The sequence below is a fragment of the Pimephales promelas genome, chromosome 13, assembly GCF_988280905.1.
Source record: "Pimephales promelas chromosome 13, fPimPro1.hap1.1, whole genome shotgun sequence".
NCBI lineage: Eukaryota > Metazoa > Chordata > Actinopteri > Cypriniformes > Leuciscidae > Pimephales > Pimephales promelas.
The window spans coordinates 13,783,825-13,806,759 of NC_142781.1; the positions used below are offsets into that span (position 1 = coordinate 13,783,825).

General features: G+C 37.6%; 1 protein-coding gene across 1 annotated transcript; it reads right to left on the reverse strand.

The window, feature by feature from the left end:
- Positions 1 to 1,203: 1,203 nt before the first annotated feature.
- Positions 1,204 to 7,540, reverse strand: kcnk13b (potassium channel, subfamily K, member 13b). Its single transcript, XM_039693523.2, has 2 exons — positions 7,135 to 7,540; positions 1,204 to 4,364 (listed from the first exon to the last, which is right to left on the reverse strand). The coding sequence occupies exons 1-2, from the start codon at positions 7,472 to 7,474 to the stop codon at positions 3,466 to 3,468; spliced, it is 1,239 nt and encodes a 412-aa protein (XP_039549457.2). The 5' UTR covers positions 7,475 to 7,540; the 3' UTR covers positions 1,204 to 3,465.
- Positions 7,541 to 22,935: the final 15,395 nt, after the last annotated feature.

Sequence of the window (22,935 nt, forward strand, 5' to 3'; positions counted from 1 at the left end):
ATATGCAGAGCAGTGGGTCGCGAGGACTGGAGTTGAGAACCCCTGCTTTAAATGAACACAACTTCAGAACTATGCCACAGTGAAAAGTTATATTGTTAAGGATCAATACTGCATTTTAGTCAAATAACATCAAAAAACAATACATGCTTAAACATCATGTATTTATAAAAATAAAAAAAGTTTTTTTTTTTTGCATCATTATTAGTACAGCCTCCCTCACACCTGCTCAATAAGGTACAGCAAAGTCCAGCTCGGTGGCACTTACAGTTGCCCTTACAGGCAACCACACAGCCACAGTTGAGGAGGAGTGAGCATCCCTTCTGACAGGTTTGCTATCATCCTATTCCGCGATTTTTCTCTGCGTGAGAAAATGCAGTGGTCCAATCAGAAGTTAAAAGCTCGAACTTGCTTATAGTAAAAAAAAAAAATTAAAAAAAATACAGCACAGAAGAATTTCTAATTTAGCGTGAGATTTCTTTGTTGAGCGTGAAACCGTGAGATTGAGGCTGAATGCGTGAGCGTCACGCCAGATGCGTGAGAGTTGGCAACCCTGTTTTATTTACTAAATGTAGGTCATGGTCTATTTTCACCACCATCATTTTCCATTCCACACTGTTTCCTCTGATTGCTTCCCTGTCATGTTTTGGCAGGTTTGCAGGGGGTCCTCTTGGATCCAGCGACGGAGAGCCAGAAACAAAGGCAGTCGTGACTACTTACAGCCTCCACACAGAGCTACTGTAAAGCTCCTCTGTTCAGAGCAACACTGGGCAAAACATCTCACCCAATGGAACAACAGGACCCCTGCTATGTTTATCATCCAAGTCTGGTGGATATGAGGTATCCTTCTTGCACATAAAGGGTTAGAGTTTCCATGGCAACCTCCTAACATCATAACATATTGTAGCTTCAGCAATGTGATCTAAACACATTTCGGTCCATCTTTATGTCTGAGTGCTGCTACTCTAAATGATAAAAACCATGAGCTATATGAGTATTTCGGACACATACACACTCACAAACAATAACAAAGGCATCACCGAGGACAATATTCATTTATTTATTTGGTTAACGTGACAAACCGTTTTTGATTGGAGTTATTAGTCTTTCGCATTAGTCTGTGAAGCGAATATGACAGCAAGTATGATATGACTTTGCTTCTACTTGCGATAGTGTGATGGGGAAGACACAAAGTTCAAGAATGAATTAAGACATTATTCATGCAGATTTCATAGACTTTCTATTCTATTCGTAGAAAAGTTCCCATAGAAACAGACTCTAAGTACAACTAATGCAATGAGAGCAAATGATTCACTTCCCACACACTCCATCGATCTACCAATGCATAAATGTCACAATTCTCCTTTAAAGTTATAGACATAATGAATATATTAGCATACTGTGACGGTGCTGAAATATGCCGGAAAACTATCGTACACTGGTTTGTTTTCCAATGAATGCACTCTACAAGTTTACAATCAGTGAAGTTTGTGTGAAAGATGATGAACAGCACAGCGGCTCAAATTACTTCAAGTCCAAAATCAGCAGCAATACATTATTTTGTTCACAAAGGGTCTCATTCGCTAACAATCATATTCACTCAAAAGTCATTATTGATCAAAAAGTTTGGGATTTCAGCACACGTATGCAAAAAACAGACTTCCTCCTGGTTGCCTCAGCTCAGAATCATTATAAGAATGTGAATAGTAAATGTAAAAAAAAATGCATTTTTAAAATAGTGCAGTGTAAAAATATGATTGTAGCACAAACTGTGAAAGGTTCTACATAAAGATACCTGTGCTGTCTAAAGACCCAAGGTTTTTATTGTTTTCAACTGGTTTTGAGATTCTTTAATCTTTGCTTTACTCAAAGAAACATTATTTAAGGGCAATTGCTGGGTGTGAGGAATGGCTATACAGATGATGTCATGCGCCCTTATATGGAAATGTTTGAGCGTGTATTACCGAATCACTAACTTGGTACCTACCCGTGCTCCCTAATTTCGATTTATCCATATACGTCAACATAAATAGGACCTATTATCCTTTTTTCATTATCAACTTTCTTTATTGTGTAATGTCGCTGTTTGACCATGAAAAAAGTCTGCAAAGTTATAAAGTAGTGAGTTCAAACTCATTTCTGAAACACTCAAAGTGGATGACCACTCATAACACACTTTTCCAGCCGACCAATCAAAGCACATTGCACTTTTTGGGAGGAGGGGCTTCAATGAGACTGGCATTGTTTCTCAACATAGGTAATACACTAGACTAGATGTCGCCTTGGCTGCGGCAGTTCATTAGAACGAATGCATCAATAGAGCCGCCATCTTGGAACAGGGGAGCCCCTCCACTTTAATGCATCAGCGCCAATGTAGACAAAGGTCTAACGGAAATAAAATCACCATAAATCATCATGAATGCGATTTTCTAATTTTTTGGGTTCGTTCCAACGGTCAGACAAGTATTTATCATTGATTCCAGAAAAATGTATTTATCATTGCTTCCTAGTTCAGATTTCATTTGTGAACATCATACGCAGCACAAAAGTCCTTCGCCATCCATTAATTCAAAGTAAAGGCAGAGATAGCAGTGTTACCTAGCTACTTCCTATGACAAGACCCCTGTTCCAAGATGGCGGCGGTGTTGACACATGCTTAGAAGAACCCCAAGGTGACACCTAGTGTATATGTCTATGGTTTCTCAAAAGCACAGTGAAATAAGTTGGCGGCAATGGCAATGATTCTACGATCTACTTAGGCTTTTCAAGTGTTACTGGACTGGGAAGAGAGGTACTAAAATAATGTCTGAACCTTTTTTAGTAGACCCCAAAAACAAAACCAAGACTTTGTAAAACGACATAATATGGCCTTTTTAAGACTGTGTACTGTTTTAAGACTGTTTGAAGACATTTAGTCTTGTGAATCCACCATAAATTTAACATGAGAACATTGTACCAAAGAACATTTGTACCCTATTATTAGTGAATGAGACCCAATTGATAAGAGTTGAGGTGTGTTCACATTAACTGTTGTTCAGTGAATTTTCATGGGCTAAATCTACTCATTTTAACAGGAATCCACACACAAAAAAAGATTTTCACCACACAGATTTCGTATTACGTTCAGTTGGTCATGTGAATTCACCATGTTGACCCACAGAGAGCTGCGCTTCATACATCTCTATGCTATTTCCAAGAGGGGGTTTCTGCAGCAATGCCACCTTTGAGTGAACAGTTTATAAAAGAACCATTTTTCTTAGTGTGAAGAACATTTTTAATAATCTATCTGACCTTTTTTCACTATGAAGAACCTTGTGTGGAATGTAAATATTCCATGGAGTTCAATTGCCCACAACATTTCAGTAATGTGCACCTTATTTGCTAGGCTTCTTTCAAGACAGAGCGAAAAAAAAAAGTGTTCACGCTTTGCTGTGTGGTCCGGTTGCTTCACATTTCTAAATGGTGGATTTATCTATCTACACTTGTCTCTGCCAAGCGGTTGTTCATGATTCCCAGCGCTCCGACCCCTCCGGAGAACTCATTGTGACGCAAGCTGCTCCCTAACTGGCGAGGATGTCCGTTAGCCATCTCTGACAGCTGCTTCTGCATGATGGCCAGATTAACTTTATTAGCGGCCAGAAAGTCTTTCATGGAGATCATCTCTCCAGACATCCGCCGCCCATCCGCCTCGCTGTCATTGACCGCGTCAGTCTCGATGGAGTTTTCCCGCCGGGTTCTCATGTGGCCCGGGACGACCACGTTCCTCCGTGTGTGGTGGTTCCCTCGGCCTGGGCAGCGGCAGGGAGTCTCCAGCCTCCGCAGAAGCCAGTTGAGAACTTGCTTGATCACGATGGAAATGACGTTGAACAGCGAGTAGATGCAACACACTCCGGTTAGAATGAAAAGGAAGTTGCCCACCCTGTAGGCCGCCTGAGCCTTGTACATCTCACGCTGGTTGCTCACCATATCCCCAAAACCAATGGTGCTGAAAGCCACGAAACAGAAATAGAGGGCGTCCAGGTAGTCCCAACCCTCGGCCGCAGAATACATGGCGGACGCGCAGCAGGAAACCAAGATGGCGGCGACTCCTAAGATGAGCATCACGCAGTACACCGAGGGTTTCCAGCTGGCCAAGCTGTCCGCGTGCCGCTCTCTGTTGCCGGCGGAGGGGCGGTGGCAGTTTTGGGCCGGACCGGCTTTGCGGCGTTCTCTGCGCTTGTGGCAGAACTTCAGAACAAATGCGATCACGGTGATGACACGTTCCAGGAAGAGGTTGAAGAACAAAATGGTGGCAGCGCAGCCAATAAGACCATAAAAGATCAGGAAGATCTTTCCGGCAATAGTGACGGGTGTCGTCATCCCAAATCCTGTGCCACACACAGAAATAAAATCAGGATCATAGGTTTATACCCGTTATAATCCAATCACAGCATGCGCAATGTATAATACAGGCTACAAGAAAAAAGTTATTTATAGTGCCACTCAATATACTATCTTTTTTTATGTAATATATATATATAATGTGCTTGTTACATTTTGTTCTGGTTCCTTAACCTACCTTCCATTTGTTTAGTTTAGTTTCTTTTTAAGTCTTTTTAACAGTAAAAAACAACAACAACATCTTGAAATCCACCTATTCTATTATTATTATTATTATTATTTTTTTTTTATTGTTACAAGTTGTTTCATCAGGTCAGAATTTTTTTTATGATTGAAGTACTATTATAGTTTTTACTAATATTTTGAATTCATGTTAAGCTTTAGATTTTTGGCTATTTTGTTGAGTGTTTTGTCATTTTTATTTTAGTTTTAGTTGTTTTAGTACACCAGGTTAAGCTATGAAAATGCAGAAAGTAGTTTAAAAATATTTATATATATATTTGATTTAATGTTTATTTTATGTAAAGTAAATAAAATAATGCCAACTCTCAATCAACATACACAAAAGTGTTTGTATATTTTGATTACAACTTAAAATCTAAAATCTAAATCTAAAATTATACATGTTGGCTAATTGTATGATTTCAGTCATCTCTGATAATGTCAATTGTATAGATTGAATGAGTGTAGAAACATGAATTTAAAGCTGCTTTGAAACGATATGTATTGGGGAAAGTGCTATACAAATAAATGTAAATTAAATTAAAAATAACCCTGTATCAGGTGTTGCAACATGTTGTTTTTATGCCTTTGTCTGCGTCAAATGTGATTTAGACACATGGTCGAGGATTCTGCATACAGTGTGAAAAAGTATGTTGTGTTTCGCCAAAGTCTAAAGACATCAAAACATACAGAGAAGCTGTAATAATAAAAACCCTCCAGCCACTGCAGAACTACAATGGATTAGCACATGCAACTGCTGTGGGCTAATTAGAAACTGAGCTGTAATTGTCCTTTAATGAGCAGCATGTGCTCCGAATCCCACGTGAACCCTGAGCTCCAATCAACTCCAGCATCTAGACAACCCCACTTTGCCTTCTCACTAGAAATAGGTTGCCATTGGTGACGGCAGTCTTACCTCTCTAGTTTTTTTCTTTTTTTCTTTTTCTTGCATTGGTCATCTTACCGATTCCTACTGTGTGTCTATTGATAACCTGAAATTAGGTGCATGAATTAACTAATGATGAATAAGACTAAATGCCCTGGATAACTATCCACTCTCCATATCCATGATATAAATTGTCTATACAAGCATCAGTATTAATGAGGCTAAAATAAACTTCCTCTGCTCTGCCGTCTAATTTTTTGCATATGAAATGTCAGATGTGACTGCATAAAAAAAGATCTGATCTTTAATATTCTCTGTTGCCCTTTTGAAAAGACAATTCTGACATGCTGAGAATGACTTGAACTTGGTTTACGGAGATGCTTAATTTAAAGTTCTCCTGAACTGAAAAGTTTTCATTGATGTTGCACTTATAGGAAAGCAGGATACAAAACTGAAGGAAGTTTATGTACCAATCTGGAAATCTGTTTTTGTGGTTAATCTTTTTATCACGTTCAAAGATTTTCAAATAGGTTAAATGTCTTGCTTCTTCACAGAAATGTGTGTTTTTCAGATGTGTCAAGTCAAGTGTGTGTTAGACGTGTTAGACGTGTTGACAATAGCATTCACTTCAATGAATGAACAAGATGAAGGATTCAAACAGCTCCATCTATTGAATTGTTAAGAGTCAGACAGAAAATCTTTGGCAAATGTCTTGAAAGAATAACAGATGTTTTTTTTTTTTTTTTTTTTTTTTTTTTCTCGCATAGCACACATGTATTAAATGCATGTTTCCTTTTTCTTGTGCTTTAGCTAGTAATATCGCCTGCTGAAACTGAGAAAAAAATTATCTAAAAATTGCAAACAATGTTTAATTTGTGTGATTTAGTTAACATGAGATCATCAGAATTATGAAAAATATTTTATATCTATACTTTTTTTCATAATTCTGATTATATAGGCTACATAAGACTCACGGGTGTGATGTTTAACTGTTAACAGATGAAATACATCTATAAAGAGGATCTTTGGGAAGAAGTCTGAATTGAATAGCCTATTAATTTTACAAATATCTAAAGGTGGCGAATCTGGCGAAGAAAGAATGTAGTAGTATAGCTGCATGTGAAATATATATTCTATTTCCAAAGTGCAAATAGCTTTTGTAAAAACAAATGGCAATTATTGTTGGTTTAACTTAAAAAATTAAGTGGTTGCCTAAGAATTTTAAGTCCATTGAAATTACTGCCATGAAGTACAAAATATTTTGTCTGCAGCACGACAATCATCGAAATTGGATTTGACAAAAGAAAAATAAATAAATAAATGAATCTTTACAGTGCATGTCTCAAAAATGAGATGTTTTAAAAACCATTCAATCTGATTCAAATTGTTAATTAAACCACTAAGAAAATCCATCTAGTCTTAAACATTAATATTTTAGCCTATAGCCTAGTGCCAAAAGAAAGAAAAAATGATATCGTTTCGCCGTCTGAATGCGCACCAAATGGTAAAATTACCTGTTGCATCTTACTTTAATGTAGCTACTTGTGCTGGATAAAACCACAAAAATAGATTAAAACATACTTTGTAATCTTGTAGTCTGACATTTTTGTCTAACTGCCATGCAGTTTAAGGTTGTCTTGACAGCTCACCGATAGTTGAAACCACAGTTCCGACGAAATAAAAAGCTCCCGCAAAATCCCATCGCGGTCTGGTCGAGTCCACACGGATTCCCGCAACATTGGCCTCCTCATAGTTCCTCAGGAAGTTCTTCAGGTCGTCTTGACTCAGGTTGTACTTGTGTGTGAACTGCTCGATCCTCTGAGCCCATTTCTCCTTGGCGAGCTTCTCCTTCGGATGCTCCAGGGATGAAAACACCGCTGCCCCACATAACAGGTAGATGATGATTAACAAAGCCAGCATTAGAAATCTCGCATTGTCTTCGTTTAGGGTACCAATGCTGTTGCAGCAGCATCCAGCCCGGCAAGCCATTATTTTATAGCAATATTATTGGAACAGATGAACCACCACATCCCAGTTCATCGTGGATCATGCATTTTTTTTTCTCTGTTCAGAGGTCTCGTGGATCATGCATTTTTTTTTTCTCTGTTCAGAGGTCTGCGTTCAAATGTTTCAGGGATCTTCAAGCGTTCTACTGCTCGAGATGTCCAGTTTCTGACGGAACCGATCTGCCAGCATGATGCGCTCTGTCTCCAGCGCAGTGATGGACTGTGTGACCCCAACCTCTCCAAGAGCGCGCGTGGATCCGCTCAGTTGCGTCAGACGAGGTCACACACACACACACACACGGTTGGGTTCATGACTATTAAGGTGCCCGATATGACAAAATGAGAAATCTTTTTAAACATCTCATTTAAAAAAGTTATTGAAAACATCATTCATGTTGGTTTCATTTTGATAAAAAAAAATCTATACAAATAGCCTGTTTAATGACTATGAAAAAATGGTAGAACCAATTTTTTTTTTTACTTTTATCAATCACATAATCTTAATTAATCAGACATACCTTTCAGGGAGACTTTTTAGGGTTATTAATATCACATTTTTAGGGCTACTCCATTTGACTCAAATCAAATGTGCCTTTTCTTAAAAATGTATCATGATATACAGTATATATATATATATATATATATATATATATATATATATATATATATATATATATGAAATTTTAACTCAATGAAATTTAAACATGAGGTCATGAGGTCTATTTTTGATTTATGGTAACATAATAACAAAATTGCTTTCTGCTTGTCAGCCAAACCACATGATATGGATATGGATGACAAAAGTTTTTCAGATATTAATACATAATACATTATGTATTACATTACTCCAGTCTTCATTGTCACATGATCCTTGTAATGGTGGCTGTTTCAGAAGAACAAAAGTAGGATCCAGATGCAGAAAGCAATTATTCAAACAAACATAATAAAATGACAACAAGAAGGACAACACCAGAAAAAGAACATGAGAAAAAACAAGAACAATCAGGAACAAATCAACAAGCAAAACTACAAAGGACTACAAAACATGGTGCAAATCAGGAAAGTGCACATTAGACCAGGGGAACACAAGGCAGAAATCATGACAATCCTTCAGAAATGTATTCTAAAATGATGATTTGCTGCTCAAGAAACATTTCTTATTATTGTCAATGTTGAAAACTTGTGAAAAGTTTCCAAATTAATTTGTCATTTTGTAACGGCAACCTGATATATCATACAAGAAGAACTGTAGTGTATTACGGAAGTAATATTGAAACTTTCCGTGTGTTTTTGAATAACTTAACACAGATAAAAGAATGAACATCACATCATTGACATGCACAAAAGTCTTGTAGTCATGTAACATTATGCACGTTATGAGATTAGACTGTGCGGTGGGAATACTTCACTGTGATCAATAGTGTATGACCTTTTGAATCTGGTTGGGAAATTTTCAGCATTTACTCTGGGACGTCCAGAGGCAACTTCTGTAAATGTCACAGCTCGGACAGGGAAACGAAAATCCATTATGCATTTAAGACAGACAGACACAATGTATTTATAGATTCGGCCCTAAACTGTCCGATCGATTAGTTTAGACATTGCAAAGAGCTTTGAAGTCTGATGCATTGCGTTATTTTTAGAGCTCAAAAAATGCACTTGTCCTTAGAAATTTTTCAGGACCTTGGTGATTAGGATTACGTTCAAATCTGGCCTGGCTCCACAGGGGCGACAGGGGGGGGACTGGTTCACCCAATAAGGAGTTCAGCCTGACAGCCACCCTTTATTGTCATCGTACAGTTATTTTTTTTATCAAATAATAGGATTTTAATGTCAAACTGTCAAAGTCATGTTAACACACAGAAGTGTGAATTGGCCTATAGATTGAGGATAGAAAAAAATATAATACTACTTTACATTTAGTCATTTAGCAGACGCCTTTATCCAAAGCGACTTGCAAATGAGGAATACAGCAAGCGAGTCATCATGAAGAGGTGCTTAAAATACAAAATTTCAGACATTGCTTGTGCAGAGTTGTCTAATAAGTCTAAGATGAGTTTTCAGCAGTCTTTTGAATGTTGTAAGGGATTCTGCATTCCGGATGAGCGCAGATCATTCCACCAGCAAGGAACCGTGAATGTCTGAGAATGTTCTGGAGAGTGACTTTGTGCCTCTCTGCGTTGGTACCACGAGCCGTCACTCATTGACCGATTGTATAGGCTTCTGGGATGCAGACTCGTAGGAGTGAGTAAAAGTAGGGGAGGGGTCCAAGCACTGAACCCTGGGGAACGCCTGTGATCAGTTGATGTACTTTGGATGCCTCCACTCTCCAGGCAACCCTGAAAGACATACTTGTGAGATAGGACTGGGAGTGAAACCAAGGGAGTGGAGTTCCTGTGATGCCCAGTGATGAGACGGTGGAAAGAATGATCTGATGTCGAAGGCAGCAGACAGATCCAGGAGTATGAGAACTGAAAATTTGGAAGCAGCTTTTACAATCCGCAGGGCTTCAGTGTCCAGCTGGTTATTCTGAGAGAGGATAGATGATACTTGGTTGAAAGCAACTCATTCAAGTGTTTTCGCTATGAATAGGAGAGATATAGGTCTGTAACTCTGTACAATTGATGTGTTTAATGTGTTTTTTAAGCAGTGGGGTTCCCCGAGCCTGCTTGAATGCAGTAGGGAAAATTCTAGAATGGAGAGAAGAGTTGATAATGTGTGTGAGTGCTGGTAAGTGGGAGAGATGGCTTGTAGAAGGTGTGAGGGAATGGGGTCAGGATGGTAGGTGGTAGGATGACTAGAGAGGAGAAGTTTAGACGCTTCTGCCTCTGTTAGTGGAGCGAAGGAAGAGAGAAGATTTCTGGCTGAGGGTGTGGTTGGTCTGGGTTTGTGTGTGTGTACTGACTGCTGATGGTTGCTGTTTTTTCAGTGAAGAAATTAGCAAAATCATCAGCAGTTAAAGAGGAGGCAGGTGGTGGTGGTGGACGGGGACAGATGAGAGAGTTGAATGTTTTGAAAAGTGTTTGTTTGTTAGAAGTGCTGTTGATCTTATGTTCACAAAGAACATCAGATAACCAGGGGTCAGAGGGAGTAGCACATGCTGGCCTGGAGAAGAGAGGGCAAATGTTGTCTAGAGTAGAAGTTAAAGTGGATTTTAAAGTATCCGTTGCTGTATTCACATCCCGAGAGGAGAAGTGTGAGGGTGAGGTAAGAGAAGATGACACAGCAGATGAAAGATGGGGAGACAGTAAGCGCAGGTTTCGTCAGAAAGTAACTGGTAGAAGGGTTGGTGGTGCACAAGTAGCAAGTTGAAGATTAAAAGTAATGAAGGAATGATTAGAAATGTGCAGAGGTTTCAACAAAATATTGTCTGCAATGCAGTTGCATATGTAAATAAGGTCAAGTTGGTTGCCTTATTTGTGAGTACCTGATGAGCCATGTGAGTGGTGATGAGCCATTTGAGATCGAATGAGGCTAGGAGAGAGATGAAGTCGGTTGGGTAAGGCTTTTCTAGATTAATGTTGAAATCGCCAAATACTAGTATTTCAACATTAATCTAGAAAAGCCTTACGATTAGATTAATGTTGAAATACTAGTATTTGGCGATTTCAACATTAATCTAGAAAAGCCTTACGCAACCGACTTCATCTCTCTCCTAGCCTCATTCGATCTCAAATGGCTCATCAAATGGCTCATCATGGGGTGTAGTCCTCAGGGAATGAAGACAGCAGCACATCCAGTTCCTCAACAAAGGTCCCTATTTGACATGGAGGGCAATAAATAACCGCAATGAGTTGTAAGAGTAATAGCATGGTATTCAAAAGAATTGTTATTGCATAGAGAAGAGTGAGTTGAGTATTTCCAATTGTTAGAAATGTGAAGACCTTTACCCCCACCCCTCCCCTTTCATGCCATGTCGTGATTACCGTAATTTCGAGATGAAAACACATTACTTTTGAGTTTCAATGTCAACATTATCAACGCCTAAACGAATCTACAGTGGTCAGGTGGTACAACTAGGAGCTCTCAAAAAATTCCTAGTTTACAAGTTTTAATTACGAGCTCTATGATGATGGGATGGAGACACATTCCCGTTTACACTTTTTTCCACTTTCAACCACTTCTGTCCTGATTTCTTCAAAGGGAGGGTCTACGGGTGGATAAATGTAAGAACCTTTTCAGATCTTTCGATCTAATGGCCAAAATAAGCGTAATTTACATATGAATGCACCCGGATATGACCCAAAAACTTACCAGACAGCAACAGTGTCGGCCCAAATCCGTGCCACATCTGGTACATGTGAATTCCATGTTTAGTAAATGTGGGCCGGATTTGAGCCGGCACTGTTGCTGTCTGGGATGTGGAGAGCATCAGCTTTAGTTTCTGTTCTGATAGCCGCGAGACCACGCCGAATGCTGTGAATGTGTGTTAGAAATCAGGAACGGCAAGAGAACATCGTGCTTGGTACGTTTTTCATCTTCAAACCAAAGAGTCTTCAGCCAACAAGTTTAAATCCTGTCTTACTAGCGCTTCCCATATGTTTATGCATTAGATCAGTAGGCAGAGAGTAGGCAGTCTCTTGTGGCTTTTAGACCACATTACACAATGAAAGCAATCCGGTCAAAAATGTTTTAGATCTTCTGTGGAACTGTTCGAAAGTTGACAAGCTCAAACCGTTTTTGAGCCTGCATTTATAGAGCCTGTATTTAGTTTGCGTGTATGTGTAATGGTGAAACAGTTTGTTGAGTGCGCATACCCAGTCTCAATCCTTTCAAAATAAAAGTCTTGAGTCACAGTCAGTCTGTGACACCGTTTATACCTGCATTTAGTTCATTCATCCACTTGTTATCCGATCTACCTACAGTAAATGCATCTTAATTGCAGGTGAAAACAGGGCCTTAGACAGCAATGCTCCAGATTCACTCACCTAAAGGATTATTAGGAACACCATACTAAGACTGTTTGACCCCCTTTCACCTTCAGAACTGCCTTAATTCTTTGTGGCATTGATTCAACAAGGTGCTGAAAGCATTCTTTAGAAATGTTGGCCCATATTGATAGGATAGCATCTTACAGTTGATGGAGATTTGTGGGATGCACATCCAGGGCACAAAGCTCCAGTTCCACCACATCCCAAAGATGCTCTATTGGGTTGAGATCTGGTGACTGTGGGGGCCATTTTAGTACAGTGAACTCATTGTCATGTTCAAGAAACCAATTTGAAATGATTCAAGCTGTGTGACATGGTGCATTATCCTGCTGGAAGTAGCCATCAGAGGATGGGGACATGGTGGCCATAAAGGGATGGACATGGTCAGAAACAAAGCTCAGGTAGGCCGTGGCATTTAAACGATGCCCGATTGGCACTAAGGGGCCTAAAGTGTGCCAAGAAAACATCCCCCACATCATAACACCACCACCACCAGCCTGCACAGTGGTAACAAGGCATGATGGATCCATGTTCTCATTCTGTTTACGTCAAATTCTGACTCTACACCTAAATGTCTCAACAGAAATCGAGACTCATCAGACCAGGCAACATTTTTCCAGTCTTCAACTGCCCAATTTTGGTGAGCTCTTGCAAATTGTTGCCTCTTTTTCCTATTTGTAGTGGAGATGAGTGGTACCCGGTGGGGTCTTCTGCTTTTGTAGCCCATCCGCTCAAGGTTCTGCATGTTGTGACTTCACAAATGCTTTGCTGCATACCTCGGTTGTAACGAGTGGTTATTTGAGAAGTTACTCTTCAATCAGCTTGAATCAGTCGGTCCATTCTTCTCTGACCTCTAGCATCAACAAGGCATTTTCGCCCACAGGACTGCCGCATACTGGATGTTTTTCCCTTTTCACACCATTCTTTGTAAACCCTAGAAATGGTTGTACGTGAAGATCCCAGTTACTGAGCAGATTGTGAAATACTCAGACCGGCCCGTCTGGCACCAACAACCATGCCATGCTCAAAATTGCTTAAATCATCTTTCTTTCCCATTCTGACATTCAGTTTGGAGTTCAGGAGATTGTCTTGACCAGAACCACACCCCTAAATGCATTGAAGCAACTGCCATGTGATTGGTTGATTAGATAACTGCATTGCTCAGAAATTGAACAGGTGTTCCTAATAATCCTTCAGGTGAGTGTATAATCTCAATATATAATCTTTACTTTTGTTAATGTACCTGCTTATGGCCCAAAAAGGAAAAATAAATGTTATTTTGGCTTCAATAGAGTTGCAGAGATCTTTAGAAAAATTTCAGGAAAGGTTTTTTTTTTGGATTGACTGCTGTAATACTGTCCGCAATCGCGTACTGCCTGAGAATGGGCACTACATTTGAATTTGATTTTACTTCTCGACTGTTAAACTATGAATATGGGTGGTATTCCCATATCCGTACATACTACATCTGCCATATCATGTGACCTACAGGCGTCTGTTGCGTCGCTTTACTTCCATTCATAAATACCCTCTTGTGGCCTCAATGGAAAGTAAAGTGTCCATCAACTGCACACTTCATTCATACTCCCGCCGGAAGTAGTAGGTCATCTGGGGACTTTCGACATACTGTTCGGACAACCTACTCTTTTGGCGGACTGTTTTTGAATACTATATCGTTGGGAAGTATATTTGATTTCGGACACCGGATTACCATTTTCATAAAGGTCTATGTGACGCATCACATTCTTACTTGAAATTCCAAGTTCAGATTCAACATTTGTGTGCAGCTCTGTCCTCTGGGCAGCAGCACTGTACAATTCCATCTGATGTCAGGGGGACCTCAAAACTCCCCGGAGGGCGATTGGTGGGACAGACATCAAAACAACTGCATGGAGGAAGAGGAGGGGTGTAAAAACACCAACACTGAGTAAAAACCATTAGAATTGCAAGTTGCAACCACATTGATAATGATATTTTAAATGAGGTCACTTCTCTTTTGCTGTAATGTGACTTCCTCAAATGTTCACACCTGTTCCCTAATCATTAGTCCCAAACCAGGAAACTGTTAATGGCAAGCGTCTCTTGAATGAAGGTGAAAATAATGATTAAATAGTTTCATATGCACACAGTTGAAACTCTGTAGCCAATGTCACTGTGCAGAACAAACCAAAGCACCTTTTATCCACAGAGAGAGGAACATCAGTCCGTTCCCTTCAAAGCTTTGAAGTTTAGCCACTCCACTGGAACAGAGAGGGAGTGAATAGATTTTAGATCAAAATGAAGGGAAGATATGCAGCCCACAGTGGAAACCACCTCACTGGAATGATGAACGGACTTTTGCTATGGTTTTTTAATAGCTACTTAACACTAATTAGTCACCTAGCAGGGAACGTTCTTCGGCTAATGTTCTGTGAAGGTCCTCTCAATATTATGAGCAGTGACATTATTAGAATGTTCTTTCAAAGTTATCTGGTCTTTAATAATGTTCTCAAAATGAAGCACAAAAACAATATTTATACATCGTTTATGAGACTTTTTTCTGAAACATTTAAGTTGGATGCTTCGTCTAAAGTTTAAATGTTGCTACTTGTTTTAGAACATTCACATTCAAAGTAACATTCCTCTAATTTGTCCTTAATGTTCACGTAGCCAAAAAAAGAAGGTAAAACTGGACGTTTTGAACGTTAACTTAACTTAAGGAACATTGGGAAAACATTCAGTTTGTTTGTAAGCAATATCATTTTATTCAAAAATGCAAAATGACTTGAATACAATCTTCAATGATTAATTTATGAACTAAAATATATTATGATATTTTCTGAGTGTATGAAGTCAAAAATGTCATGGTGGTGCAAATGTCCTTATATCACTATGAAGATAAAAGCTTTATTAAATGACGAAATTCAGGTTTAATCTTTTTATGACGAGGCAAGCAACTTTTATATATATATATATATATATATATATATATATATATATATATAGCCTATATAATGAGGTTTACCTTGGAAAATTTGTTTTTAAACACATTTAAAAAAATAATGATTAAGACATGGTCACTCACATGTATTCAAGTTGTAAGGAAAATATGATATTAGTGTTTACTTGATGGTTCACATGTTATTAAATGAAACCTTTTTTGAAAATGGTAAATGTTTTTTTTTTTAAAGCCATAACTAACATTTACAAAGAGTACATTTCTGCTTGTCACATGTATTTTTACTCTACTGTTGATATGCTTAAGATAGCATGCTATGATATGATTGATAGGCTTAATTTCGGACATTCAAAATGAATTGACATGCATGTAGGTCGAGGCTGAAGTGGATGACCGTGTTGCCTGATTAGTCTTTCCAAAAAGTTTGATGCCTTATTTAGCTTGTAACCCAGAGAGACAGATTTTGATCAGGTCACTTTTTTAAATAAATTTAAATAAAAGCTATGCTTTGGGTAAACAGTTCAATAAAATCATGAATAATGGATGGGTGGATGAAGTGAAACTGCATGAGGCTAAAGATTCTTAAAATTAGGTCTGTTAATTCATAAAACCATTGTATGCTGATTTATTAATCAAATAAAGTCCCAAATAATGATTTCTTCAGAAATCATTCTATGATGGTTTGTGCTCAAGAACATTTTCTAATTAGGCTACTATCAATGCTAAAACAGCCTAATATTTTTGTGGAAAAAAATAATAGTTTTTTTTTTTCTTCAGGGATTCTTTGATGAATAGAAATGCAAAAGAACAGTATTTATTTCAAATAAGATTTTTTTTAACGTATTAGTCATTACTGTCACTTTTGATCAATGTAATATATCCCTGCTAAATTAAAAGTATGTTTCTTTAAAAAAAAAAAATCTTACTGACCCCAAAACGTTTGAATGATTGATATACAGTATATGTGACTGTGTGTTGAATAGACATTATGACTCATAAGTACAGAATATATTACGTTTTTTATGCCATGGTTGTTTACTGACCATCAGTAGTGCATTTATATATAGCAAAGCTTCTAAGAAAGGGTCCTACAGGCAAGAGAAATCTTTCTCCCATTTCTCCCACAGTGAAAGTCTGACCTTCCTGAAAGGCTGAATTCAGAATTGATTTTAAAATCTTACTTTTTGTTTTTAAAGCTCTACAAGGTCAACCCCCCTTGTATATCTCTGAGCTTCTGTCTACTTACTCTGCTGTCAGACCACTCAGGTCTACAACCCAACAGCTACTTGCTATCCCCAAGACATGTCTTAAAACCAGAGGGGACAGAGCTTTTTCTGTAATAGCTCCTAAACTCTGGAACTCCCTCCCACTTCATAATAAGTCCTGCAATACAATTGTCAGTTTTAAGACAAATTTGAAAACACACTTTTACTCTCTTGCTTTTAATTCTCTTTTATCCCCCCCCCCCCCCCCCCCTCTGGCTTTATTTATTTATTTATTTAAGTGTATTTAAGGAGCCCTGTACTCATTTTATGAATTTGTTAAGGCATATTGTTTCTGCCTTTCCTGTTTTAACCTGTGAAGCACTTTGGGTCAACTGTTGTTTGGTTAAATGTGCTATACAAATAAAATGACTTGACTTGACTTCCTTCTGTCTGAAGATCAATGAGTGCTGTGATTACAGGCCTGGACAGGACCGAACAGGGCCATTAGTCCCTGCTCTTCTTCTCTTGCTGTGGTCTGTTTTTCAGCGGGACACTCTGTCATTAAGCCTCTAAGGTTAAGACACAAACAGCACTTCACACATCACAATAGACCTATGTCACGAAAAAATTGAAGACCGAAAGTACATCTTTTAGCAGGGATACTGCTCTTCCAGTTGGCTTTTTACAATGGCGGAATCCGATAGATACCGCTGGACCAAATCTCTCCGTAACCTGCCTGAAGTCACATATGACGAAGTGGTTCGGATGGTAAATGAAAACTCTCAAGTGGGAAAGCGTGAAAGCTGAAGTATGGCTGTCTACGTCCTGATGGAGAGCAACCCGGTACACTACAACAACAGCTGCGAGTTTCTATGGTAACAGCGAGTTGGACCAATCAGCAGACGTTGCTGCTACGCTTAGAATTGTGGGTAGTGTTTTTTTTTTTTTTAAGATCACGAATAAAACATGTTTTTTTCTTAAAACAAGGTTGATTTCATACTAACTTATAGCTTCAACAGGAACAAAAATGGACAATTTTTCTCATTCGAAACTTCAGTTTTTTTCTTTATTATTTATCCATGCACATCTTTAATCAGAACAACTTCCCCTCTCTCCTGCAGCTCATCTTTTCTCTGATGAGGTGTTTACTGGCGTGAGGGCGGGCAACCTGTCACGCACATGAGATCAACCAATAGCAAACTACAACCATCTAATTAATTGCTAATGGACAAAATCAAGTCCAACCCAATATTTTTTTCTTGTTCAAGAAGCTGTTTCACTCACATATGGAAGCTTGTTTCCACCAGAATAAAACATTTTAAAAGATAATTGTGACTTTTTACAATGCCCAATTGGTAACAAGGCATGATGGATTCATGTTCTCATTCTGTTTACGCCAAATTCTGACTCTACCATTTGAATGTCTCAACAGAAATCAAGACTAATCAGACCAGCAACATTTTTCCAGTCTTCAACTGTCCACTTTTGGTGAGCTCTTGCAAATTGTTGCCTCTTTTTCCTATTTGTAGTGACTTTATATCATACAATTCTGCACTTTATAACACACAATTATGACTTTATAACTATCACCCAATTCTGTAAGATAAAAAAATCACAATTTTGAGATAAAAAGTCCCCATTATCTTTTTTTTATTTTTCATTGCTGACACAAGCATATACGTCACAATAGATTAGAGCAGTATTACAGTAACTGAACAGCTTGTATAGACTATATCTGTTGGAGCAGAAAATAGGACCGACAATAGAGACTGCTTGCCAATATTTGTACTGAGACTCAATGTGAGAAAGCCTGTAGCAGTAAATCCAAATGAAAGGAGGATGTGTTCACAAGAGAGATGGCAGTGAACATGATCTGCATCAGATGGTCTGTGTGCAAAAATCAGGCCCCGCTGGAGCTGAATTCTGATGCATCTCTCATTAAAAGAAAGCAGTCGATTCGCACAAGTCACAATCTGTTTCCTCTTCATTAAAACACAGACATGAGAACCTGGAGCATTTGGGGGAACAATTGATTGGATGGATAGAAAAACATGGATCTTTGTAAGGGAGTTGTTTTCAGGATAAAAGATTGTAGATGTTTCTTTTATATTACCATAATGAAATGAGTTGAATTATGATAATATAATGTAATACCCCAAAGGATTCCTTTATGGTGTTGTGGGTGGTTGCTATAGGGCTAAGATATGAAATAATTGTAAAACAAATATATATATATATATATATATATATATATATATATATATATATATATATATATATATATTAGAAGTGCCTTAAGACAAATTATAAAAAAAAGCATTGCATGTTTTTTTCCAAACACATCAGGTTTGTATTGCTCGTATGGTGCGCATATACTCAAGGAGGGGAAAAAACACCTCAATTTTATTTAGAGGCCCAACATGTGTATAATTTTATGCAGATGCTGATATTTATATGGACAAAAATTCTAATTCAATTCTGATATCTTGTAAATCAATGAAATCGAATAACAGTGTAGTAGACTACTCTATAGCCTACCGCTAAATAATGTCTCAGTAAGATAATATTTACAGTACATTCTTGGGTTTTATGATCAAAGCTCTGTAATTTTATTGTGGCAGTAAAACCTATACTGTAATGCAATACAATGATGATTGAGTGATGTACAAAAATTTTCCTCCAACGCCTGTATCAAATAACTTCTTGCAACAAGAAAAAAAACCCATAACAAAACAAAAAACATTGAGACATTTCTCAAAATATCTTGCAAAAAAACAAAAACAAAACAAACACATTGAGACATTTCTCAAAATATCTTGCAAAAAACAAAACAAAACAAAAACATTAAGACATTTCTCAAAATATCTCGTAAAAAAACAAAAAAACATTAAGACATTTCTCAAAATATCTTGCAAAACAAAACAAAACAAAAACATTGAGAAATTTCTCAAAATATCTTGCAACAAAACAAAAACATTAAGACATTTCTCAAAATATCTCGTAAAAAAAACTAAACAAAAACAAGATATTTCTCAAAAAATCTTGGAAAAAACAAAACAAAAACATTAAGACATTTCTCAAAATATTTTGCAAAAAACAAAACAAAAACATCGAGACATTTCTCAAAATATCTCGCAAAAAACAGACAAAAAAACATTAAGACCTTTCTCAAAATATCTCGCAAAAAACAAACAAAAAAACATTAAGACATTTCTCAAAATATCTTGAAAAAAACAAAAAAAACATTGAGACATTTCTCAAAATATCTCGCAAAAAAAACAAAACAAAAACATTGAGACATTTCTCAAAATATCTTCTTGCAAAAAAAAAAAAAAAAAAAAAACATGGATACATTTCTCAAAACATCCTTTTGCACAAAAAATAAATAAACAAATAACTGTGGCATCGTGAGAGGGAATGTCATAGAGGCATGGCATCTAGGTGGTTACAGCAAATGGGGACTACAAACCAAGATGGCTGCCTCGTCACGGACTACAGTTACCAGGTTCCTCGGGGGTGGGGACACCGCTGTTGTGAGTGATGGAGAAAAAAGCTGTTGTTTTGTTTGAGATGCTGGAAGAGTTTTTGGTTATGGAAAATAATGTTTTGAGTTGATCTATTAAAAGAAACCAGTGACTTGATCTCTGCCTGGACTCGATTTGTGAACCAACTCACACTTTGATGATACCCTACCTACGATGCCACATAACAAAAAATAACAAAGCAAAAAAAAAAAAAAAAAAAAAAAAACGTAAAACCACACAAAAAAACAACACAAACGTTTTTCAATATTTTGTTTTTCAATAATCTTCTTTTGTACTCCACGGAAGAAAGAAAATCATACAGATTTGGAATGACAGAATAAATTAGATCTTGCATTCCAGATTTTCAGTACCTTCTTTGAACTTCTTCAGACAAGTCTTTTAATTTGGAGGAAACTGAGACACAGGTGTTGCTTATTTAGGAAGCAAACAGTTTTCGACTGTGCCCAGGGTCTTGCGCTTGGGGTAAATAATACGGTTTGGGTTTTGTTACATTATGAGTTAAGATATTGCAGTTAATAGTTATAAATTGTTAAGTTATAAATTGCTAGATAATAGTAACAATACTGAACGTCTTTATTTTACGTGTAAGATCACACGCACATGTCTAAACTTAAATCCACGAAATCAGCAACCAGTAACTTACTAGACTTTGTTTAGGACATAGTCAGTACAATCTTTTGGTTGAAAACTGCTTCAGTTTGGATAAACGTTCGTAAACGGGACGCGGCCGGACCAGCCATAAAGTGGATTTTACTGTGTTCGTTTGGAAAAACATCCTCGGATGTAAGGAGGGCAAATGTTTGGAGTTGCCGACTGCTGAAAGGAGCTGTACCGGAGCGAGCTTGGTCACCGGATTATCAGCATCTTTACAAAGGGACATCATTCATCAAGCCGACCAACGCTCGATTGAGGTATGTGGTAAACAGCGCTGATATTATGAATGGCCATGGTAATTTGTGTGCACACATTCACGTAAAACCAATGCATTGGTGGTATCGCAACCGTCTAAAATAACTCTGCGCGTCTAGACGAGTTGTTGCGCAACACAAAACTATTCTGCGAGCTTATTGACTTAACTGTCACCGTCCCACAGGTGGGACGTTTGCCACTACATTTTTAAAACAATAATATATTAGTAAATACCTTAAATAATATTGACAAACTATATATCATTTGAAAGCTTACACTCTCTAGTTTCCATATTTGGAACAAGAATATTTTCATACTCAAGGCGTGTTCAGACCTTTATTTTAAAATAGCAGTAAACAAGAAAAATCATGAAAAAATGGTAGATACCTCAGTTTGTTTTCATGCCAAAAGTTCAAAAGATAGAATCCGTTCAATTATTTTGGAAAAAAAGGTCTGAAAAGTTTGAAATATCAAGAAAAAAATAATAAATTGACCATTTGTGACGTGGCAGCTAGCTATGACTTACATGCGTGTTCTTTGTATGTGTTTCTTAGAGGTTCAATTCATTTCAAAATCTGCCAAACTTCCCATACTACTTCTGAATAGGATCTCTACTTCAGAAATTGTATGAAAATTGTGAAAATAATGGTTCATATCACTCAAAACACGAATGGAAATGCAGGCGCCCTTATATGGGCAGTAATGGAGTCTGATTGTGCCCTAGTGAAAAAGTTTGGTACTGCGCTCAAACAAAATCTTACTGAAAGCTCATTTTTTGAGATATCAACCTAAAATTTGAAAAACAACCTGTTCAGATTTTTGGCTTTGATCTTTCTGCAGTTTTAGAGTAGCCCAGGTTTTGAAAATATATATTTTATGTAAAATATGAATAATTAATATTTTTTTATTGTACATTTCCATAAACTCAAACTTCTATAACTTTTTTTCTGTTTCACTTTCTTAATTTATTTCACTTCTACAAAAATCTGCCAAATGTCTTCTTTAAAACAAGACCAATCATATGTCTATATTCCAAAGCATTCTTGAATTACAACCATTTAAGTTCGAAATGTGCATTTTCATGTCTATTCAAAAAAGGGGGGTGACAGTTAACAGGTTAATAATACAATTCGCTTTGTGTTGTCATTATGGCTGAAAAGGGAAAAGGCCAGCTTGGCCCTGAAACTGAAAAACGTGTGGTTAAATTAACACCCAAAGCTTGTTGGAAAAAATAAGCATTTTAGAAAAGGAAAGAAAGTGTAAATTTAGTAAATTGTCAAATGCAAAAGAATCTATTACTAAATTGATGGGTGATAAAAAGCATGTCAGTGAGGTTGAAAATGAATTTAACATGTAGGAGTTGTGTGATGAAATACAGCATGTATTGGGTTTATTGCCTGCTGATAAAGCAAAAAAAAAAACAAAAAAAAAACATGAAATATGGTACCAAGCGAAAATGTTGAGTTTCAATGAGTTTTTTGTGGGTACCAAAGCTTGTTCAGTTACTAAAGTGAATGATGATCATGATAATTTGCCGGTTCAAATTGAAACTCAAAATGTTGATGTTGAAAATGGAAATGAGATTGATGCCAGCAATGGAAGAGGAAATGCTGGTGGAGAGGATGAGGAAGATGATCAGATTCAACTTCAAGACAGCATTTCAAATGTGCAGTCAAGGCACCGTGGCTCAATTAGTGGATCCTCCAGTAGTAGATCCTCCACTTCTTCAGCCAGACTCAGGGCAAGGGCAGAACAGGCCGCACTCTTCGCTCGAGCTGCTGCCTTAAAGGACAAACATGCTTTGGAGGAGCAGGAGCTCATGTTGAGGAGAAAGAAGGAGCATCTTGAGATGGACACTGAGATAGCTGCCACTTATGCTAAGTTAGCAGTGCTACAGGTCGGTAGTGGCATCCATT

Coding starts and splice junctions, on each gene's coding strand:
- kcnk13b (XM_039693523.2), bottom strand. CDS start 7,474: ATGGCTTGCCGGGCTGGATGCTGCTGCAACAGCATTGGTACCCTAAAC. Junction 4,365..7,134: donor AACTGTGGTTTCAACTATCG/GTGAGCTGTCAA, acceptor TGTGTGGCACAG/GATTTGGGATGACGACACCC.